At 40.3% G+C, this 23619-nt stretch overlaps 1 protein-coding gene across 1 annotated transcript in view; it reads left to right on the forward strand.

The window, feature by feature from the left end:
* The window catches only part of Dhc16F (Dynein heavy chain at 16F), a 1052459-nt gene that overhangs the window by 229059 nt on the left and 799781 nt on the right, over positions 1-23619 (forward strand). Inside the window, exons 15-16 of the mRNA XM_068227815.1 lie at positions 131-343; positions 8443-8589. Of these exons, the coding sequence (XP_068083916.1) occupies positions 131-343; positions 8443-8589 (360 nt within the window). The remainder of the gene's footprint in view (positions 1-130; positions 344-8442; positions 8590-23619) is intronic.

The following is a 23619-nucleotide window of genomic DNA, read 5'->3' on the forward strand; positions in this document are numbered from 1 at the left end:
ATCTCTTCCTAAAATCTTCAAAAAACTTTGGTATGGAGCCTCGAACTCCCAGTAAAAGACCATAAACCATAAACAGATAATAAATGTTTACCCTTTTAATGGAACACTAATCAAAACTTTGTGTTTGCAGGTTGAAGATGCTTGGAAGGCTGCAGAGTTTATAGTTCTGCCACATCGTGATTATAAGGATATTTGGATTCTGGCTGGTGTAGAAGAAATCCAACAAATTTTGGATGACAGTAATATTAATATCAGTACTATTTCAAGTTCTCGTCATGTTGGACCTATAAAACCTAGGGTGGATGAATGGGCTCGACTGTTGGACTTATTCAGCAAAACACTGGTAATGCATAACATACTAGATCAAATTAAATTGAATTTATTGATCATTTACATAGTACAGAGGCTGAAAAGCCCCTTTATGCAAAATCTACATAAAATAAAAGTCTGAGAATTTACTATATTAATAAAATATTAACTTAATTAAACTTAACACATTAATGACGGGCCCCAAACAGAAGCTGCTACCCCATGTAGACTGGATAGTTCAAGCCTCCAAGAAATAAATTACACTGCTGCACTCAAACTACTGTAACTCGAAATGTATTTGAGATATCGACCTCAAACTTGGAACATGTACTCATTAGGTTACTTCGTAGTCTGTATGTTGTGATATTTTTCAAAGCACTACCATTTGTGGCTCCATTTAATAGTCTTTCTAAGCACGGTGTAGTATGAATGCCGTATTTGTGTAATTTATATACTCATTGTTTTCAAGTATACAAGGCTTTCTCTTTACGGCTACTCCCCATTTAGTGTTAGCCATTAATCATTAGAAATATCTAATTCACTGTCACTGATACCTATTATAAGCGGTCTGTACATAATTAATCACAATTATCGGTATTCATCGACAACTGAATATGCTGCACCATGTTGACCTCTGCACTGGAGCTCCTGGAAATTGCTCTACATATCCGACATTATTTTGTTAAATACATGAAGGTTTAAAGAAAGAAAGATACAGCAATAATTTATATTCCATGACTACATCATTTCGAACTCATAATCTTGCTCACAATTTCATCAATAATCAAGGAAATACAAGGTGTATAAAAGCGAGAATTCTCATTGCATATCACCTACTGTTGGCTGTCGCCTATTGTTAGCTGAGAAACTATGCAAATTTTCAGAGTTCATCACCCATGTGGCACATCAGATAATGAATCTGCATATAAATGTTGAAATACTTCAGTGTCACATAGGGCATGTTGCCATGGGAACGCCATCGTGTACATTGACTCAGCGCATAAGAACACCCGTGTATATACAAAGTTTCCATGGTTACAAAGACTGTATAATTAAAAAAATACATCGACACTAAAATCTACGATCCCTCTACTTCGTGACATGATTTAAAGTAGTTAAATTTTTAGCCGGCAGATAACACAAGCTAGAAACAATGCCCATGTGTAAAAACGGAGATCCCTGGGGCCCATCAACATCCGCTGGCCACAGTACTACAGAGATCTCTGGGCCCAGTTGTCAATGTGTTAAAACAGATTTATATTAGGATTGTGCTTGTATAGATACCTACTCAAGTTCATGTTTTTTTTTTTTAAGGTTGAAATTAAAACATTATTGATATTACTTCAAATGAGAACTGAAAATAATATTAGTTAAAACAATTGTTTTAAGAAATATCTGACCTTCTTAATGAGAAACACGAGTTTATGTGCTCTCACAACACCTATCTACAAACAAGGTAAAAGCAATAACAAACAAGATAATACAGCCAGAAATTAAACAGCTTTCTCTCACGCAGTCTTGCGTGTCCCTGCATTTTTGCGTGAATTGCGGCGCGTCGGTCTCCTAGTCCCGGGCTGCGGTCAGCGACGTCTGCATGGTGGCAAGTACAGGATCATTCCAGACCTCTCGGCTGCCGTGGGCGGTGGTAATGGATCTCCGCCGGACCCGGTGGTGGAGTTATTGTCGCTGCATCTACTGTGGAGCGGCTGTTGCTGGTGCTGCTGCTGCGCCTGCTCCTCTCCCTCTTCCAGCCCATCTGTCATGACCCCTCCCCATTGTAGCTGGGGTGCGGCTGACTGGTGCACGCGGAGTGGGTTGGAATTGGAAGCCCTGCGGAAGTTTGGCGATCTCGTCTCCCATCGCCTGGTCCAGTTGGGTGGCGGCATTCCAGCCCCGAGATAGGGCAATGTACAGTAGATTGGCCCTTTTGAACGCGTACTTGCGTTGTGCATGGTCCAGGCTGTACCAGGCTGATAGAAGCCAGAGGGTGGTAGTGGTGTCGTGGTGATCTCGTCCCACTGGTATGGATGGTAGGAGTGCTCCGAGGCCCGTAGCAATCTGTAAGATCCTGTAATCCGCTGGTACTTCCAATCCCTTTGGGTAGTTGTTGGGTCGGAGCGATCAAAAGGGGAGTTCCCCTGCTTCGGAGTTGTCTCCGCCCCCGTCGTCCGACTCTTGGCCATCCTCTAAAAAAATGCTGAGTCAAGGTTTGCATATTCACTGCGAGTTGATTGACGATTGCTGACAGTTGTTCCAGAGTCTGTGGTTGAGGCTGCTGCTGTGGTTGCTGTTATGGTGCAGGTGCTGGCTGCTCCAGCTGGGGTTGCTCCTGTGTCATGGCAGCTGTTCGTTGGATGACAAGCGGCGTGACTGTGAGTGGCTGCCAATGTGGTGATTCTCAGGAAGGCCCGCCAGTACTTCTGGCTCGTTCTTTGGTTGTTTGAGCAGTCTTAGCTGGGACGGGAGGCCGAGTCAACTAAACCAGAGTTGACGGTGCGGAAGCAGGGCAACCCCACACACCATTCCCAGCCTGGATCATCGGAGGATGTCCACAGGTCAGCCGTCTCAACAGACGACATTATCTTATCACGTGGTCAAGCGTGCTCTGAGTGAATATATTCCATGTGTTGATCTTTTCTTCTGTAACAGTTCTTTTAACATCCAGTTTCTTGTTTCAGTATAATAGTTCAAGGTTTCTGATCTTTGCCTCGTCTCTAGTAAGATCCAGTTTATTTTCTTCCAATCCCTTTCTTTCGGCAAGAGATTTCTATCCCTGATTGCTGCTCTCCCTCTTTCATTCCACCATGGTATTTCCTTCTCCTTTGTTTTTATACTCGTCTTTCTACAAACTTCAGTTGCTTCCTTAACCAATGTGTTCCTTATTCTGGTCCATTCTGCCTCTCCATTTTTCCTTTAATCTCTTGGTAACAAGGTTTTTATCTGGTTCTGATAGTTCTCAATTCCCATACTTTGGTTTTGGCATTTTGCTGTTCTGTCCTTTTGGCACATAGAAGTTTCTCAGGTCTGTTACTAATAGACAGTGATCACTGTCAAGGCTCTTGCTGGGTATTATTATGACATCTGTTACCATTCTGCTCCTTTCTTCATCTGAGATGACACAATCAATTACAGTCTTTTGTAGTCCATTCCAACTGTATCATGTTATCTTATGACTCTGTCTCTTCTTGAACCAACTATTTTTCACCACCAACCCATTCCTTATACAGAAGTCAAGGAAATGTTCACCTTCAATATTTCGTCCACCATATCCATGAAGTCCCATTATGTTCTCATATCCTATTCTATCCGTCCCAATCAGTGCATTCAGATCTCGGATAAGGATTGCTCTTTCTTTACTAATATCTTTATCCAAATCATCAAGAAAATGGTTCTTACCAAGCTCGATAGCTGCAGTCGCTTAAGTGCGGCCAGATCCCGTATTCGGGAGATAGTGGGTTTGAACCCTACTGTCGGCAGCCCTGAAGATGGTTTTCTGTGGTTTCCCATTTTCACACCAGGAAAATGCTGGGGCTGTACCTTAATTAAGGCCACAGTCGCTTCCTTTCCATTCCCAGGCCTTTCCTATCCCATCGTCGCCATAAGACATATCTGTGTCAGTGCGACGTAAAGCAAAAAAAATAATTTAAAAAATGAAAAAATGCACAGTCACCTTTATTATTCTCTCACTAACATACTGAATGTCAGCGACTCCTAGATCTTTACTCATGATGGAACCAACACCATTCCTCATCTCTTTGTCATTTCCATTTCTTCATTCCTTTCCCTCTCCATTTGGTTTCACTCAGCCCCAGTATCATAATTTCCTCCTTTCCATGAATTCCACTAGTTCTTCACATTTTCCTGTCCTGAAATGCAGAAACTCTTGTCTCATCTCTCGCGGAACAGAAGTAGATTTCACATTTATGCTGATTTACTTCCAAACCGATGTTTTTATAACCAGTGACAATTTTCTTCAGATCCATAAGAACCATATCAGGACCCCTCTGTCAATGGTGTTAAATGCATTTCTGAAGTCAATTTTTACTAAGATTTTATTCGATGTAACATTTAAATGTAGGAAAATTTGTGCGGAATGGATAATGGTTTCACAGCCCTTTGAAATTCCAAAGCCAAGTTGGTGAAGATAGAAATACTGGCTAATGGTTCCCTTTAATGCCATGCAAGATAATTTAGCAACCAGCCTTCGAAAAGTGTTCCCAATGTCATAGAAAGAAAGAGATCCACCTTATCAATACTAAATTTAATATTGTTATTTAAAACAGGACCGGTTTCGACTTATTACAAGCCATCTTCAGCTGTCATTTACATACACATTAGAATACATGTTCAAACAGTTGTATCTTACAAATAGTGATTGGACTTTAAGCAAATAGTGGCCAATAGTGCCCCATTTGAACTTGGCATGTACACGTGAAGAACAGTACTTCATATGAAGTTTTACAAATTTGCAGGACTGCCTCTTACCTTTTAACTTATATTGAAATGTACCATTGTTTTATGTTGAATCTAATGTATTTTACACAGTATATATTTGAAGAGGTCATTCAATACAGGTTTTAATTACCTGGCATTTCATTTCTCAACGCAATCTCAAAATTCAGTTTCACATTACTTAATTTGACAAAGTTTATATAAAGTATACTACCCCATTTGTAATTGACACATACGCATGAGGAAAGAACATTACTTCATATGAATTTCACAAAACGTATATGATTGTTTTATACCTTTCTACTTTTATATATTGAAGTGTGCTAATGTCTTCTTTGCATGAAATGTATTTTAAATAGCATATAATTGCAGGAGTTATTCAACAGAGGTTACAATTACCTAGATCACTATTAATTCAAACGCACTTCACTTTGTTATTGTAATTTCAACTTTGAATTCACATTACTCATTTTGACGAAATCTAAGCCTAATAAGAAGTATCTGTATAAGCACATGCGGCTACATTTAAGCATATTTAGTCGACTAAAAACAATGCAATATAAAAGTCCTTTTAAAGAACTATTATTAGTAAAACTTGAACGATAATGCTATATTCAAGGTCAGGTGTAAACAACAAATTTTATCATGTGTTGTAATTTTTTAATGTGTTAAAAGATAGATATCTTTTTAATATTCTTGATCCTTTAAACTTAGATGTAAGAAGCAGAATTTCACTTCTAGACATACTACCTAATGTCTATCAAACACGACATGTTTATTTGTAAGATACAACTGTTTGAACACGTATTCTAATGTGTATGTAAATGACAGCTGAAGATGGCTTGTAATAAGTCGAAACCGGTCCTGTTTTAAATAACAATATTAAATTTAGTATTGATAAGGTGGATCTCTTTCTTTCTATGACATACTATAGATATCAATACGGAACATCATGAAATTTATTAATCAAGAAGTGTTCCCAATAGCGATAGCTTGAACGCCTCCGTCAGGTTTCTCAGGAGCAATTAATACAGCCCCATAAAAGTTTATGCACACTTCATAACTTCAGGATAATTCAAGAGTCACCATAGTTAATGTATTCCAGTGCTTGTGTTAAGTTGGGAAACAGCAAACTACCAGCAAAGCTAAAGGTAGAAGTCTAGTCACTCATATGTCCACCCTGTAGAACTTTGACTATCGTAATGGGAGAAATGTATAATGTATAATGGATCCGTGGTAGAGTGTCGGCCTCCGGATCCCAAGATAGCGGGTTCAAACCCGGCAGAGGTAGTCGGATTTTTGAAGGGCGGAAAAAAGTCCATTCGACACTCCATGACGTACGATGTCGGCATGTAAAAGATCTCTGGTGATACATTTGGTATTTACCCGACAAAATTAATTAAATCTCAGCCATAGACGCCCAAGAGAGATCCGGTTTACTCTGTCTGCCATCTAGCGGACCTAGAGTAAAACGGAACGTTGAAATTGACGAGCAGACAGCCAGATGGCGTCAAATCGAAATGTCTGCACACGGTAGCTGAGGCCACATGATTATTATTATTATTATTATTATTTAGAATGAAAACCTGTATAATCAATTTGACTTGCTCTTACTGTATTTTTTTATTCTCTGAAATAAGTCTGCAACCTCTCTGAATTACTACCAGCATTACTTTTTCTTATGGCCATTCTAATTCTCCAAGTGAAATCATGTCTTAGTATGAGGCATTGTCTTCTTACTACTTAAACTGCATAAGAGTTTCTGCTAAATCAAATGCAATTTGTTGAGGAAAATGGGATCCTGGTACGTCCTTGCCTATGTCAACATTGTCACTTAACATAGTAGCAATACTGTTGTCACTTTTTATTTCATGCCCAAGAAGCACCAAGATAGTGACCAGCAATTAATTAAGGTTTTCTTCATCCACATCAATAAATTGATAATTTTCCTCCATGAGTGTTTTAAGATCTTTCACTAAAACCGATTGTTGCCATTCTCTTCAAAATCTTGGAATTCATCTGCTAATTCCTCGGTGTCAGAATACAGCTTCCTCCATGATCAGAATATGTTCTCAGATTGATTGATTGATTGATTGATTGATTGATTGATTGATTGATTGATTGACTGACTGATTGATAGATTAATTGATTGATTGATTGATTGATAGATTAATTGATTGATTGATTGATTGATTGATTGATTGATTGATTGATTGATTGATCGATTGATTGATTTTGGCCGAGTATACAGCAAGATTGATAACACCAAGACTGCTAAACCTCCTAAAAATCAAGATAAGATGTATGGTTTAGAAAATGGTTAAACATTTGTAACTTTACAATCCTGGTATGTCCTTGCCTATGTCAACATTCTCACTTAACATAGTAGCAGTACTGTTGTCACTTTTTATTTCATGCCTAAGAAGCACCAAGATAGTGACCAGCAATTAATTAAGGTTTTCTTCATCCACATCAATAAATTGATAATTTTCCTCCATGAGTGTTTTAAGATCTTTCACTAAAACCGATTGTTGCCATTCTCTTCAAAATCTTGGAATTCATCTGCTAATTCCTCGGTGTCAGAATACAGCTTCCTCCATGATCAGAATATGTTCTCAGATTGATTGATTGATTGATTGATTGATTGATTGATTGACTGATTGATAGATAGATATATTGATTGATTGATTGATTGATTGATTGATTGATTGATTGATTGATTGATTGATTGATTGATTGATTGATTGATTGATTGATTGATTGATTTTGACCAAGTATACAGCAAGATTGATAACACCAAGACTGCTAAACTTCCTAAAAATCAAGATAAGATGTATGGTTTAGAAAATGGTTAAACATTTGTAACTTTACAATGAGGTTCTTGATACAATAGTAGGCCAAATGTAAATGCAATTTCAAAATCCCAAAGAACTGCAATTTGTTCAACTTCTTGACTGAAAATAAAATAAAAATCAAAGCTACGAAACTGCATTTCTGGAGAAACTTGTTTCAGCACTTAAATAAGGTTACCAGACTGTTATTACTTTTGACAAATTGAGAAGTGAACTACTGACAATGAACAGACTATCATATACTTCAGGTAAAATCTGAAATGATGAAGTTTTTAAGAGACTGAATTAGCAGAGGAAGCATTTCCCAAAGTTTACAAGCTTTGTTGCCTAATATCGACAATACCAGTGAGCACGTCCATGATGCATACTTTTTCTTGCCTGAAGTGAATAAAAACATTTGTTGTACTAAATACACTCCTCTTTTACTGATACCTATTACAAAGGGTCCTCTTGATGATCTACAAAGTGGAAAAGATTTCTGTGATGTCATCATTGAGAAATTTCTTCAGAAAGGCAATAGGAAGATTGCATTTGCATGAAATGAATTAACTTTATGTTTTGCTTGTGTATTTGTATATTTGTTTGTCTATATGTACTAGAACAACAGCCTTCTGGCGACAAAAGAATTGGCTTTATGAATTTCATTACAGCCTTGTATATTACAGATTTCTGTTAGCATTTGTGTGCTTATTCATGATACCTAGTGTCCATTGTTTAAGAGCGTGGCCAGCCACTGATCATCTCTAATCTACCTTTAAAGTTCTTTAGTTAATATACTGTAAGCTTGAATGGTACTGTTTATTATTTTACTAACTTCTTTGCTTTACAGGAAGAATGGTTAAATTGTCAGCAAACATGGCTCTACCTTGAGTCTATATTTTCTGCTCCAGATATTCAACGACAGCTCCCGACTGAGGCCAAACTGTTCCTTGTGGTAGACAAATCATTTAAGGATATAATGCGCAAATTACAAAAGGTATGTACTCTTTCTTACCACTTTGGTTTTCAAAAGCTATACAAATGAATCAGTGTGAATTAAATTAGTGAGGTTTGTGGGCCAAAATAAATTAATTTCAGGTCTTTGGAAGAATATTATCCCTTCATCATTGAAACCTGCTAAGGTGATGCATTATTTATGGCAAGTGTTTTTCTAAGGAATGGAATTTTCACTTTTATATTTTGCCCATGTACTGAGGATAGGCTTTCAAACATCATATTGAGTCCTCCCAAAGAAGATGTTCTGTTTATTACAATAAGAGTTTCTGTTGCTATTTTAATGTACAATAGCAGTATTTGTAGCTTAGTTAATGAACTTATCATACATTATGACCAATATTGAGGAATTATTATCAATATTGTTGAATTGATGATAATGGTAAGGGTTTTAGAATTTTTATCTCAAGATTATCATGATCTTTCATTGCTGAGATATCTAACTAAATACAAAAAAAGATTGGGTGGTCTTTCTTGGAATGATTTTACTTGGTACTGAGGCTTAAACATGAGCCAGGAGAATTTTGTTGTCAGTGGGTTAATACAAACAGAGGAAGGGATCAGGGATGAAATGAAGAAGTACTTCAACATGCTGTTAAATGGAGATGGGGGCAACACCACTACCAATGACTGTAGTATAGATGAAGCCAAAAACAACAAATACCTATTAACATGGCTTGAGGTAGAAACAGCACTAAAGAGCATGCAAAATGGGAAGTCCCCAGGCTTTGATGATCTCAGCTCAGACATGATAAAAGGCAGCTGGAATACCAGGCTTGAATTGGCTACATAGAGTGTTATCAGTGATTTAGGAAAGAAAAAATGAAATGGCGTATGGCTTTTAGTGCCGGGAGTGTCCGAGGACATGTTTGGCTCACCAAGTGCAGGTCTTTTGATTTGACACCCGTAGGTGACCTGCGCGTCGTGATGAGGATGAAATGATGATGAGGACGACACATACACCCAGCCCTCGAGCCGGCGAAATTAACCAATGATGGTTAAAATTCCCGACCCTACCGGGAATCGAACCCGGGACCCCTCTGACCAAAGGCCAGCACGCTAACCATATAGCCATGGAGCCGGATTTAGGAAAGAAATAAAATCCCATAAGTAAAGTAAATCCCAGTATTCAAAAAGGGCAACCGACGGAAATGTGGAAATTACAGAGGCATCACGCTGTTGTCACACTCACTAAAGCTGATGGAAAAGATCATAGAAATGAGACTTAGGACGATAGTGGAACCTTTGCTTGAGCATGAACAACACAGGTTCAGGAAAGATTGAAGTACTGTGGATCTTATCTTTCCAGTAAAAATGCTAACAGAAAATTACTGGGAATACGGAAGAAATTTTGTGATTGCATTTGTAGACATTGAAAAAGCATATGATGGTGTTCCTCGAAACAAGATATGGGTCATCAAATCTATCAAGAAAATGGACAGTGAACTAAACAAAGACTTTAGTAGAATCCAAGCAACTGAAATGAGATTCATTAGAACCATGAACCAAACTACCAGAAAGGACAAGATCAGAAATGAAGTGAATAGGAAAGTAGCTGGTATCGAGGTTCCTATTACCAGTGTCATAAAGGAATGCAGACTTCAGTGGTAATGGCACATAATGAGAATGAACAGGGAAAGACCTGCGAGAAAATATTTTGACCTTAATCTCGTAGGAAGAAGGCCACAGGGAAGACCAAGAAAATGTTGGATAGAGACTGTAAGATCAGACGTGGAGGAGAGAGGACACAAATGGGAAGATGTGCCCCAACATGCAAATAAGTAATACAGCTGAGAATTTTGCTGTGCTCTCCACATGGTACTCCAATATCTGCAGGTCATCTGGCTAGAGCTGTCTGCCAGTGGTGTTCTGCAGAATAACAACAAATTCAAATATCTATCAATGTATTTTATTCCTGCTATTGATGTAACAGTAACAGCCCTTTGCTAAAATCACCAAAAGGCTTCAGAAAGTGCTCAGATTAATTACCAAATCAGGAGTTTCCTCTGGAACAACCAAATTCCTATCAGAGCCAAAAGAATACTTTAATAGGCCTACTTCTTGTCAGTAACAATGCTCAGCCTTGAAGCTTGCACCATTACAGTAGAGATAATAGCTGGTTTCAAGCTGCAGAAGTATAGTTTCTGGATTCTATGCTGGCTATATGCTGTAATGAATGGCTCCAGAAACATAGCATGTGGGTCACTTCCTGTCTAGTTGGCGAATTGGCCGAGCTGTTTGGAGCGTGCAGCTATGAGCTTGTGTTCAGGAGATAGTGGGTTCGAACACCACTGTCGGCAGCCTTGAAAGCCCTGAAGATGGTTTTCCCTGGTTTCCCATTTTCACACTAGGCAAATGCTCGGGGCTGTACCTTAATTAAGGCCATGGCTGCTTCTGTCCCTCTCCTAGGCCCTTCCTATCCCATTGTCACCATAAGACCTATCTGTGTTGGTCTGACATAAAGCAGATTGAAAAAAAAAAGAACAAAAAAAAAAACCACTTCCTGGCAAGCTACAATACACCTTAAAACAAAATCATGCTAATGGCAGTCCCTCCTGCCATTTCTTTTAGAGGTCTAATAGTGATAGGATAAGGACTGTAGTAGCAGGTTTTGAGTGAAACTGAAAGCACATTGGTAGTAGCTGTGTGATGGTCACGTTCCTGAGACCCATGAGTACTCAGGGATCTGGTCTTGAATCTGTGCCTGGGCAGTCTTATTTAGAATAATCACTGTCCACCCTGAATGGGAAAGGTCCTAGAAAATGTAGGCTAAACATCGGTAATCACGATTAAAGATGGCTGGGAATCCACGCCCAGAAGGTTACTCCAATATTTTCAGATGGAAACCAAGAAAGAAATATATGAACATGACTATAGGAACATGAAATGTCAGGACTATAGTGGACTTAATGGACAACAACAACAACCAACCAGAAAGAAGAACAACTTTCTCGTTTAAACTAAGTTATCAGGTGAAGGACAAATCAGTGAGACCAGTTCAGGCTTTTGGAAAGGAAAGGATGCAGGAGAAACACACATGTATGGTGTCGGATTTGCAGTTAAAACAAAAGTGTTTAAAGTACATTGGTCAATGAAAGATTCATGATTTTTCAAATTCCTCTTGGTGGAGATAGTTTTGTCACCCTGGTCTCTGTGTATGCTCCCACTTTATATCATGATGAAGACTCCAAGAAATAGTTCTACTACCAACTGAACAGTGTTTTGCCAAGACAGCTACTAAAGATAAGGGTTTTTGTTTTTGTTTTTGTGATTTTAATACCTGGGTAGGAGGAGACAATTTATTATGGGGGAATGTCCGTCAAGTCTGACTCGTTGGCCAAATGGTCAGCATACTGCCCTTCAGTTCAGAGGGTCCCAGGTTCAATTGCCGGCCAGGTAAGAGATTTTAATTGCTTCTGATTAATTCTTCTGTTTGGGGACTGGGTATTTGTGTATGTCCCAACACTCTCCTCTTCTATTCACACAAGACACCATACTAATAACCACCACAGAAACATGCAATAGTGATTACATCCCTCCATATAGGATTGGCATCAGGAAGGGCATTTGGCCGTAAAACAGGGCCAAATCCATATGAGCGACTCAGTTCGTGCCTGCAACCCCACACGTGTGGGAAAAGTGGTAGAAAAAAACAAAAAGAAGAATGTCATGAGTAATAATCAAGGTGTTGGAAGGACTACTACTTCTTGGTCTCTGTGCTGAACACAGGCTTTTCATCACCAATACACAATTTCACTTTAAAACTATGTGGATGCATCCATGCTCAAAACACTGGCATCTCATTGACTATATCATTACTCAGTAGAAACTCATCAGTGCCAAGAGGAATGTATACCTGTCCCTTGTTCAAGATCCATCTTCCATGGAGAAGAAAGCATACTTTCAAGAGCTCAAAGAAAAATACCAGACTGAAATAAAGGAAATCAAAAACAACTGGTGGCAACAAAAGGCCAAGGAGCTCCAAAATCTGTCAGATGTCAGAGCTACAGGACTTTTATGCTGGGATAAAGGAGCTAGATGGTCCTATTCACTCCTTATCAAGTACCCTGAAATCCACTGACAATACTACCATCCTTACTGACAGTCAGGACATCTTGAGCTACTGGAAAGAACCTCATTGGGGTAAATGGCATTAAACCACAGTTCTACTGCTGCTGAAGGCTTCCTCCAACATGTGCCACAGCATCCTCGACAACCTTGGGTGGCAGTCCCTCCTAGTTTTTAGGAATTCAGTACAGTTCTTAATAGTCTGAAACCAACAGAGGCAGCTGGATGCAACAACATACACCTCAAACCTAGCTCAAAGTGTAGGCTTAGCTCTAAAAATGAGGCTCTATTCCCATATCATACTTATATGGGAAAGACAAAAGGTCCCTGCTGACTTAAAAGAAGTCTGCCATTCATCAAATGATACTTCCTCTGTCCCAAAATAATAGTCACATTTCTTTAGCAAGTAATTTATTGACAATACACAATACAGAAAGGAATATACTTACAACACTAATAAAACACTACAAGCCAATGCTATTGACAGTACGGTACTCACAACTGCACCTGGTCACTCAACACTATCTAAGGCAGCACAAGCTGAAATGACAATATTGGAGTTATACTGTAGAACTAGAGGTTAACACCTCTGTTGGTGTCTTGTTTGTTTCTTCATGTGAGGCAGTTTGTAGTGATTCTTTCCATGAACCTTCATGCATTCAATCATGGCTTATTGCAGTGTTAGGAAGACATTGTTCATTGTCTCAGTAGGAAGGTCCTCAAAGGCTTTCAAAACAGCAGTAACAAGTTTGTCTACTGTGGATGGGTCGTCTTGATGTTAGAGAGACTGTATGGCATTGAAGAAGATGAGATCAAGGACATTCAGATCTGGGCTTTTTGGAGGCTGACAATACAAATATATGGTTAGACCAGTATTAGTAGCGGCAGCTATAAACTTAGTATCAGAAGGATCAATGTGCGGTTTTGCATTATCCTTTTGTATGTAGATGGGTTTTTGATGATGCCAATGATAGCCATTTTGACTTGATAGCAGGAAGAACTTTTTTGATGAGCATTTTTCTGTATTTGTGTTGTGTAACATATTCCTTATGGGAATGATTGTAAGAACCTAGGTGATAAGGGAAGATCCTCATTGGGGTAATAAATAAGTGGGATTGTAAATAAAGGGTACGTATCTCTGCACACGGTTATGAGGGTGTTTAGGGGTTGTAGAAAAGATGTAAAGGAGAGGGCATATAAGTCTCTGGTAAGACCCCAACTAGAGTATGGTTCCAGTGTATGGCACCCTCACCAGGATTATTTGATTTGAGAACTGGAAAAAATCCAAAGAAAAGCAGCTTGATTTGTCCTAGGTGATTTCCAACAAAAGATTATTATTACAAAAGTGTTGCAAAGTTTGGGCTGGGAAGACTTGGGAGAAAGGAGACGAGCTGCTCGACTAAGCGGTATGTTATAATACCAATATAGTTGGTCCGTTATTGGATATTATAAATTTTCCAGCTAACTCATACCTGGTTGCCAGCGTTTCACCCAGTCTGCTAAGTTGGGCTCACCAGTTGGTAAATAGCACACCCACCAAGACGCATGACTAGTGCATACCGTGGAGGCCACTGCTTAGGCTACCTGATGCCACCAGCAATGCCAGTGTACTATGAGAGACTTTGTCTCATTACCAAAAATTGATGCCCGCCTGGCCATCAGATGATAAAGATATTCCCTAGGGGAATCACCATCTTTATCATAAGTGGTATGTTCTGAGCTGTCATTGGAGAGATAGTGTGGAATGACATTAGTAGACGAATAATTTTGAGTGGTGTCTTTAAAAGTAGGAAAGATTACAGTATGAAGATAAAGTTGGAATTCAAGAGGACAGATTGGGGCAAATATTAGTTTATAGGAAGGGGAGTTAGGGATTGGAATAACTTACCAAGGGAGATGTTCAATAAATATCCAATTTCTTTGCAATCATTTCAGAAAAGTCTAGGAAAACAACAGATAGGGGATCTGTCACCTGGGCAACCGCCCTACATGCAGATCAGTAGTGATTGATTGATATTGGAGAGGTTTTGAAACCATTGTTCCCCTAGGCCTATTTTTGCTACTCTGTTTTGCTGACTTCTGGACAATGAATGGAAATGGCCCTGTTTTACTATTGAAGTACTGGTTACGTATGGAATCAAGGCAGGGTCATGCCACTGCTGCTAGAAATATCACTTTTGTAATAAGCATTTATTCTGATAAGTTTGATGTGGATCAGGTTCTTCTGCTGCTAGGTAAAACTTGCCAGTTTCTTCAGTCATGTAAAACCATTTATCATCAATATGGATTCGACTGAACTTGTCCTGAAATCTTGTTCTATGTATTGAAACTGCTGTATCCAGCATTGACAAGCAGAATTGCAAACACTTCTGCTTACCTGTTAAGTTCAGTGTTGGTTTCAATCTTGATGACTGTCATCTTTGGGCTTTTTCTTGGATTCTGCAATGCACTGTTGATTTGCCATACCATACGGAATTTCTTGAAGTCTATCCTGATCTATGGCTTCTTTATTTCTGCCAACTCTCCCTTTCATTGCAAAAGAGATACCAGCAATAATGTTGTCATTCATTATGGAGTTCCCACCTTGTTTCCGTATGCACTCTTGTGGACCGCCTATAAATGGCAAATTTTACAGCATTTTCCTTTATTGCACCTCTTTGCAATACCGGTACCAATAAAAATGGTCCATTATTGGACTTTATAAATTTTCCATCTAACTCATTCCTGGTTGCCAGCATTTTACCCCAGTGTGCTAAATAGGGCTCATCAGTTGGTAAATAGCACACCTACCAAGACGCATGGCTAGTGCATACTGTGGAGGCCACTGCATAGGCTTCTTGATGCCACCGGCAGTGCCAATGCACTATGAGAGATTTTATCTCATTACCAAAAATTGATGCCTGCCTGGCCATCAGATGATATAGATGTTGATTCCCATAGGGAACCTGAAATATTTGTCCTGAATGAGTAAATTTATAATACCAATATAAATGGTCCGTTATTGGACATTATAAATTTTCCAGCTAACTCATTCCTGGTTGCCGGCGTTCCGCCCCAGTGTGTTAAGTTGGGCTCATCAGTTAGTAAATAGCACAACCACCAAGACGCATGGCTAGTCATACCATGGAGGCCACTGCGTAGGTTACCTGATGCCACCGGCGGTGCGAATGTACACTGACTGACAGTGACAATGCAACACCAAGGAGGAGTGGTTCGAAAGGGATGAAAGTTGGGGAAAAAACAGAGACGGCACGGACGAATAATTGATGTTTATTTCAAACCGATATGCAGGTTACACAATGCGCACGGCATGGACTCAGTAGGATGTAGGACCACCGCGAGCGGCGATGCACGCAGAAACACGTCGAGGTACAGAGTCAATAAGAGTGCGGATGGTGTCCTGAGAGATGGTTCTCCATTCTCTGTCAACCATTTTTCACAGTTGGTCGTCCGTACGAGGCTGGGGCAGAGTTTTCAAACGGCGTCCAATGAGATCCCACACGTGTTTGATTGGTGAGAGATCCGGAGAGTACGCTGGCCACGGAAGCATCTGTACACCTCGTAGAGCCTGTTGGTAGATGCGAGCAGTGTGTGGGCGGGCATTATCCTGCTGAAACAGAGCATTGGACAGCCCCTGAAGGTATGGGAGTGCCACCAGCCGCAGCACACGCTGCACATAGCGGTGGGCATATAACGTGCCTTGAATACGCACTAGAGGTGACGTGGAATCATACGCAATAGCGCCCCAAACCATGATGCCGCGTTGTCTAGCGGTAGGGCGCTCCACAGTTACTGCCGGATTTGACCTTTCTCCACGCCGACGCCACACTCGTCTGCGGTGACTGTAACTGACAGAACAGAAGCGTGACTCATCAGAGAACACGACGTTCCGCCATTCCTTCATCCAAGTCGCTCTAGCCCGGCACCATGCCAGGGGTGCACGTCTATGCTGTGGAGTCAATGGTAGTCTTCTGAGCGGACGCCGGGAGTGCAGGCCTCCTTCAACCAATCGACGGGAAATTGTTCTGGTCGATATTGGAACAGCCAGGGTGTCTTGCACATGCTGAAGAATGGCGGTTGACGTGGCGTGCGGGGCTGCCACCGCTTGGCGGCGGATGCGCCGATCCTCGCGTGCTGACGTCACTCGGGCTGCGCCTGGACCCCTCGCACGTGCCACATGTCCCTGCGCCAACCATCTTCGCCACAGGCGCTGCACCGTGGACATATCCCTATGGGTATCGGCTGCGATTTGACGAAGCGACCAACCTGCCCTTCTCAGCACGATCACCATACCCCTCGTAAAGTCGTCTGTCTGCTGGAAATGCCTCCGTTGACGGCGGCCTGGCATTCTTAGCTATACACGTGTCCTGTGGCACACGACAACACGTTCTACAATGACTGTCGGCTGAGAAATCACGGTACGAAGTGGGCCATTCGCCAACGCCGTGTCCCATTTATCGTTCGCTACGTGCGCAGCACAGCGGCGCATTTCACATCATGAGCATACCTCGGTGACGTCAGTCTACCCTGCAATTGGCATAAAGTTCTGACCACTCCTTCTTGGTGTTGCATTTGCTCTGTCAGTCAGTGTACTATGAGAGACTTTGTCTCATTACAAAGAATTGATGCCTGCCTGGCAATCAGATGATATAGATGTTGATTCCTCTAGGGAACCTGAAATATTTGTCCCGAATGAGTAAATTTATAATACCAATATAAATGATCCGTTATTGGATATTACAAATTTTCCAGTTAACTCATTCCTGGTTCCCAACGTTTCGTCCCAGTGTGCTAAGTTGGGCTCATCAGTTGGTAAATAGCACACCCACCAAGATGCATGGCTAGTGCATACTGTGGAGGCCACTGCATAGGCTACTTGATGCCACCGGCAGTGCCAATGCACTATGAGAGACTTTATCTCATTACAAAAAATTGATGCCTGCCTGGCCATCAAATGATATAGATGTTGATTCCCATAGGGAACCTGAAATATTTGTCCCGAATGAGTAAATTTATAATACCAATATAAATGGTCCGTTTTTGGACATTATAAATTTTCCAGCTAACTTATTCCTGTTGCCAGCGTTTTTCCCCAGTATGCTAAGTTGGACTCATCAGTTGGTAAATAGCACACCCACCAAAACGCATGGCTAGTGCATACTGTGGAGGCCACTGCGTAGGCTACCTGATGCCACCGGCAGTGCCAGTGCACTATGACAGACTTTGTCTCTTTACTGAAAATTGATGCCTGCCTGGCCATCAGATGATATAGATGTTGATTCCTATAGGGAACCTGAAATACTTGCCCTGAATGAGTAAATTTATAACACCAATATAAATGGTCCATTATTGGATATTATAAATTTTCCAGTTAACTCATTCCTGTTTGCCAACTATTTGACCCAGTATGCTAAGTTGGGCTCATCAGTTAATAAATAGCACAACCACCAAACGCATGGCTAGTGCATACCAAGGAGTCCACTGCGTAGGCTACCTGATGCCACTGGCAGTGCCAATGTACTTTGAGAGACTTTGTCTGATTACCAAAACTGATGCCTACCTGGCCATCAGATGATATAGATGTTGATTCTCACTAGTCATGCATCTTGGTGGGCGTGCTATTTACCAACTGATGAGCCCAACTTAGCACAATGGGGTGAAACGCTGGCAACCAGGAATGAGTTAGCTCGAAAATTTGTAATGTCCAATAATGGACCATTTATATTGGTATTATAAATTTACTCATTTGGGACAAATATTTCAGATTCTCTATGGGAATCAAAATCTGTATTATCTGATGGCCAGGCAGGCATCAATTTTTTGTAATGAGACAAAGTCTCTCATAGTGCATTGGCACTGCCGGTGGCTCCAAGTAGCCTATGCAGTGGCCTCCACAGTATGCACCAGCCATGCGTCTTGGTAGGTGTGCTATTTACAGACTGATGAGCCCAACTTAGCACACTGGGGCAAAATGTTGGCAACCAGGAATGAGTTAACTGGAAAATTTATAATATCCAATAATGGACCATTTATATTGGTGTTATAAATTTATTCATTCGGGGCAAATATTTCAGGTTCCCTATGGGAATCAACATCTATATCATCTGATGGCCAGGCAGACATCAATTTTCGGTAAAGAGACTAAGTCAGTCATAGTTCACTGGCACTGCCGGTGGCATCAGGTAGCCTGCGCCATGGCCTCCACATTATGCGCTAGCCATGCGTCTGGTGGGTGTGCTATTTACAAACTGATGAGCCCAACTTAGCACACTGGGACAAAGCGTTGGGAACCAGGAATGAGTTAACTGGAAAATTTATAATATCCAATAACGGATTATTTATATTGGTATTATAAATTTATTCATTCGGGACAAATATTTCAGGTTCCCTATAGGAATCAACATCTATATCATCTGATTGCCAGGCAGGCATCAATTTTTGGTAATGAGACAAAATCTGCCATAGTGCATTGGCACTGCCGGTGGCTCCAAGTAGCCTATACAGTGGCCTCCGTGGTATGCACTAGCCATGCGTCTTGGTAGGTGTGCTAAACTACATAAACATTAGTTACCTCTTATATGTTAACAAATCAAGTAACAACCACTGTGTTCACTGATAGCTTGCTTTGAACCGAACACCCCAGTTTATGCGACAAGCTATCAAGATCATGGGTATTGCTCAGAAGGCTAAACCAGTTTCATATGCTCTGTGACAGACCAAACACCAACTCTACACTGAGATTCAGAAAGTACAGTCTCAGAGATTGTCTGGAGTCGATTCAACAGAATTCTAGCAAAGATTTTACGAGCTTGTTACAGAAATGCAGCTATTATTTTGGGAAGAGGAAGTAAAATAAAGACTCATTAATTAGAAGTGGCTTCAATCCAGAAATAATATTTATTTATTAAGTGACAGTGAGCCATGGAAACCTACACTTATTAAGTCCACCATTGTCACCATCTTAAAAAAACAAAACGAATGAAGCGTCTGTAAGAATTTTCATGGAATATCCTTGCTCTTTATAGCTCGTAAAATCTTTGCTAGAATTCTGTTGAATCGACTCCAGACAATCTCTGAGACTGTACTTTCTGAATCTCAGTGTAGAGTTAGTTCCTCCAGAGACACTGTTGATATGATCTTCTGTGTGAGACAACTACAGAAGAAATGCAGAGAAAAACAAAAGCCTCTGATTCGTGCCATACGATCTGAAAAAGTTCTTTAATACAGTGCCCAGAGAAGCAGTGTGAATGGTTTTAAGATGGTTTGGCTGTCCCAAACACTGATCTGGACTGATCCATCCACTCCATGAGGATGTGCTTGTACCAGAATAAAACATCAGAATTACCCATCATAAAGGGTTTAAACAAGGATGTGTACTTGTACCAACACTTTTTATCCTGTTGCCATTGATGCTTTCATGGCCTGTACTGGGTAAAACAAAGGACAAATTGTCCCCACTTTTACATCCTGGGGTATACGAAATTCCCTGTACTTGTGGTAAGGTGTACATTGGCTAAACATGCTGGTCCATTGATACCCGTATCAAGGAACATGAATGTAATATTCGTCTCAACCAGCCAGACAAATCAGCAATAGCTGAGCAAGCTCTATCGTCGGGTCATGATGTGATGTTCCAAGATGCTCAAGCTCTTACCCACACTAGACACTACAGGTCCAGGATTATACAGGAAGCTGTGGAAATAGTAGAAATCCTAACAGTTTCAACAGGGACACTGGCTATCAATTAAGTAATACCTGGTTGCCAGCCATTAAGGTTTTACATAGGTAATTCCCTTCCTTGTCCCTTCACTATTGTTGTTTTGTCTTGGAGTTTTTTCCAAATTCATACGTTCCTCATCGCTAGATGTTTCATTCCAGGCTTGTGTCAATGTCATACATCTGTCAATGTCATATGTTACGTACACATGTTATGTGACCCTCTTAGACTGGTTCCGATGGTTCCATCAGCTTCCGCTTTGAACACTAGCGGTGTACTGCATCCGGGGAGCCATCCGGTGATGAATTAACATACCATTTCCACTTCTATTATAACATCTAAATTCAAAAGCTCATTGTTTAGGAAACTTTTCTCATGGACAGTCGAGATTTTCTTCTGATGACACAGAGCACAGTTCTCTGCAAAACATAAATAATTTCACATTATTTTCTTGACATGGCATAAGCCCAAAAACCTATATCATGTCTATACTTTTTATCCTGTATCTGGCAGCCATGCTGTACAGAACATTATCTACGAACAACACAGGCATGGAACTTAAGTATAAAGTTGATGGAGGACTATTTAATCAAACCATGTATTTTTTAAATGATATTTGTTCATGGCATCGACCTCTGTAGATCTTTTGCCACTACTTGCACCATATGATATGAACCTGCATGTAATTGTAATTGCGGAAATGGAGTGTTGAATGTAAGGAAAGGAATGTTAAGGACTACACAATCACCCAGTCCCCAGACCAGGGATATTAATCATTTACAATTAAAAACTCTTGAACCAGCTGGGAATCGAACCTGGAGCCGCCGGGTTACAGGAGGATGCGTTGCCGCCTACACTGCGGGGCTGGACTAATCAAACCATACTCCTATCAGAAAGTCTTACAAGTCTCACCCATGTAATTGAACTGCAGTATGCAGATGACAGTGCTTCTCCTGCAACTGTCATTTTACTGCTTCATTGGGGCATATGCACAATTTGGCCTGACCATTAATGTTCCAAAGAGAAAGTTACTTGCACAGCCAGCTGCTGGAAATGCCTTCTTGAATTTCAATATTATCATCTCCAATACACTTCTTGAACAAGTAGATCACTTCCTCAATCTATGAAGTATTATTTCAACCAACTGCTCATCAGAGAAGGACATGGAGAACAGAATAGAACAGAATTCATATGGCTCGTGTAGCTTTGAGATATCTCATATATTGGGTCTTCCTAAATAAAGATTTAAGAATATACGCCAAACTGATGGTATATTAAACAGTTATCATCTCCATCTTGCTCTATGGATGTGAAACCCGGACTCTGTATCTCTGTGATATCAAGAAGCTAGAACACTTCCACCAACAGAGGCACAGATCCATTATGAACATGAATGTGGTGGCTACATACTGAACACAACTGTTCTTGAGAGAGCAAAGATGAACATATAGAGGCTTCCCTCATTGGTCACCAACTCAGATTGGGAATTTCCATCATATGAGGGAAGACAGACTTCCTCTATAAACCCTCTATAGTGAACTTAGTATAGGTAGGAGAACTTGTGGTGCCCCTTTGAAGTACTACAAGTATTATCTCAAGAAGATCTTGAGTACAAACATTGATTCATGTACTTGGTGTGTCATTGCAGAAGATCGTACTCACTGACGCACATAAACTATGCCAGGCAATCAATGTGGCCTCCTTGTGGCGTATTCTGTTAACATTCTTTAGCAGAACAGCTAACTTTCTAGATACTGAGCATCCTGAAGTCGCTTTTATACTCTTGAATTGAGTGGCTTTTCTAAACATCTGCCCTTTTCAGGGCAAAATGATTCAGCTCTGATACTAATGTCACTGAATATTGAAGGATTATCATCAAGCAGAGCTGAGGTAATGTCTGATAGGAGTTTGAAAACCAAATGCAATATCCTCTGTATCTAGGAAACTCATTAGGTATGTTGCTGATCAGCAGCTATCAGCAGTTCCAAGCATGTGACTAATTATTCATCATCCTGGGTTATGAATTTCATGTTTGGTTCCTTATTGAATTAACATTACACATAATATAAATAGCAAAGTTTTCTTCCACCTACTCAATACTATACAATAATTGTAATGCCCATATGTACATTACAAAGTGTTGTTAGGGGACTAGTTTCGACCCTGTGTGGGCCATCATCAGCCTAAATAAAGTACACTTTTATTTGTCGATATCCCGGAACAATATTTTGTTGTGAATTAATAAGATTGATAAAACGAGCTATATGTGTAATGTACATATAAAATGGTGAAATGCATGAAATGTTATGTGAGATAAAATGATATCATGGTACTGACAATAGATAGTGAACTGTCCAGATTAACATATATTGCAGTGAGACTATAAATATAGTACCACATCGATTTTTACAATAATGGTTGAAAAATTATATTTTTATTACATTTTACAAATAGGTACATTAAAATTGCATAATGATCAAAGTATAAAATGCCGGTCGGAATATAAAGTCCAGATGCTTCTATTGAATTCTATCATTCGATTACATCTCCTGTCAAAATGTCGAATATTTGTTATGTACAACATTGCGCAGAGGGTATCTATCTTGCTTAAAGTCTAGTATTTTATGATTCAGAAAATGTATACAGGCTAAATATAAGCAACTTCTTCTTCTTCTTCTTCTTCTTCTTTTTGCTAGTTGTTTTACGTCGCACCGACACAGATAGGTCTTATAGCGACTATGGAACAGGGAAGGGCTAGGAGTGGGAAGGAAGCGGCCGTGGCCTTAATTAAGGTACAGCCCCAGCATTTGCCTGGTGTGAAAATGGGAAACCACGGAAAACCATTTTCAGGGCTGCCGACAGCGGGGTTCGAACCTACTATCTCCCGAATACTGGATACTGGCCGCACTTAAGCGACTGCAGCTATCGAGCTCGGTAAGCAACTTCTTATAGTATAAGGAGTTCTGCATATGATGAGAGGTGAAATTCCCAATCCAAGATGGAACCAATGGAACCTGATGATGAGAATAGAAGATTAAAATTGACGCGAGGTCTGTAAAGAAAAAGAAAAGAAAGGGAGGAAAACGAAGAGAAAGAGTACTCACCTTGCACAGCAATATGATCGGCTTGACTGGTAGTGTGCAATTAGAATAAGCATGTGTTGGGAATGGCAAGGCAAGCAGGAGGGGAAGAGGTTGGTAAGGGGCGGGGCTACCAGGTGAAGCGGGT

Source organism: Anabrus simplex, chromosome 5 (genome assembly GCF_040414725.1).
Source record: "Anabrus simplex isolate iqAnaSimp1 chromosome 5, ASM4041472v1, whole genome shotgun sequence".
In the NCBI taxonomy this organism is placed as follows: domain Eukaryota; kingdom Metazoa; phylum Arthropoda; class Insecta; order Orthoptera; family Tettigoniidae; genus Anabrus; species Anabrus simplex.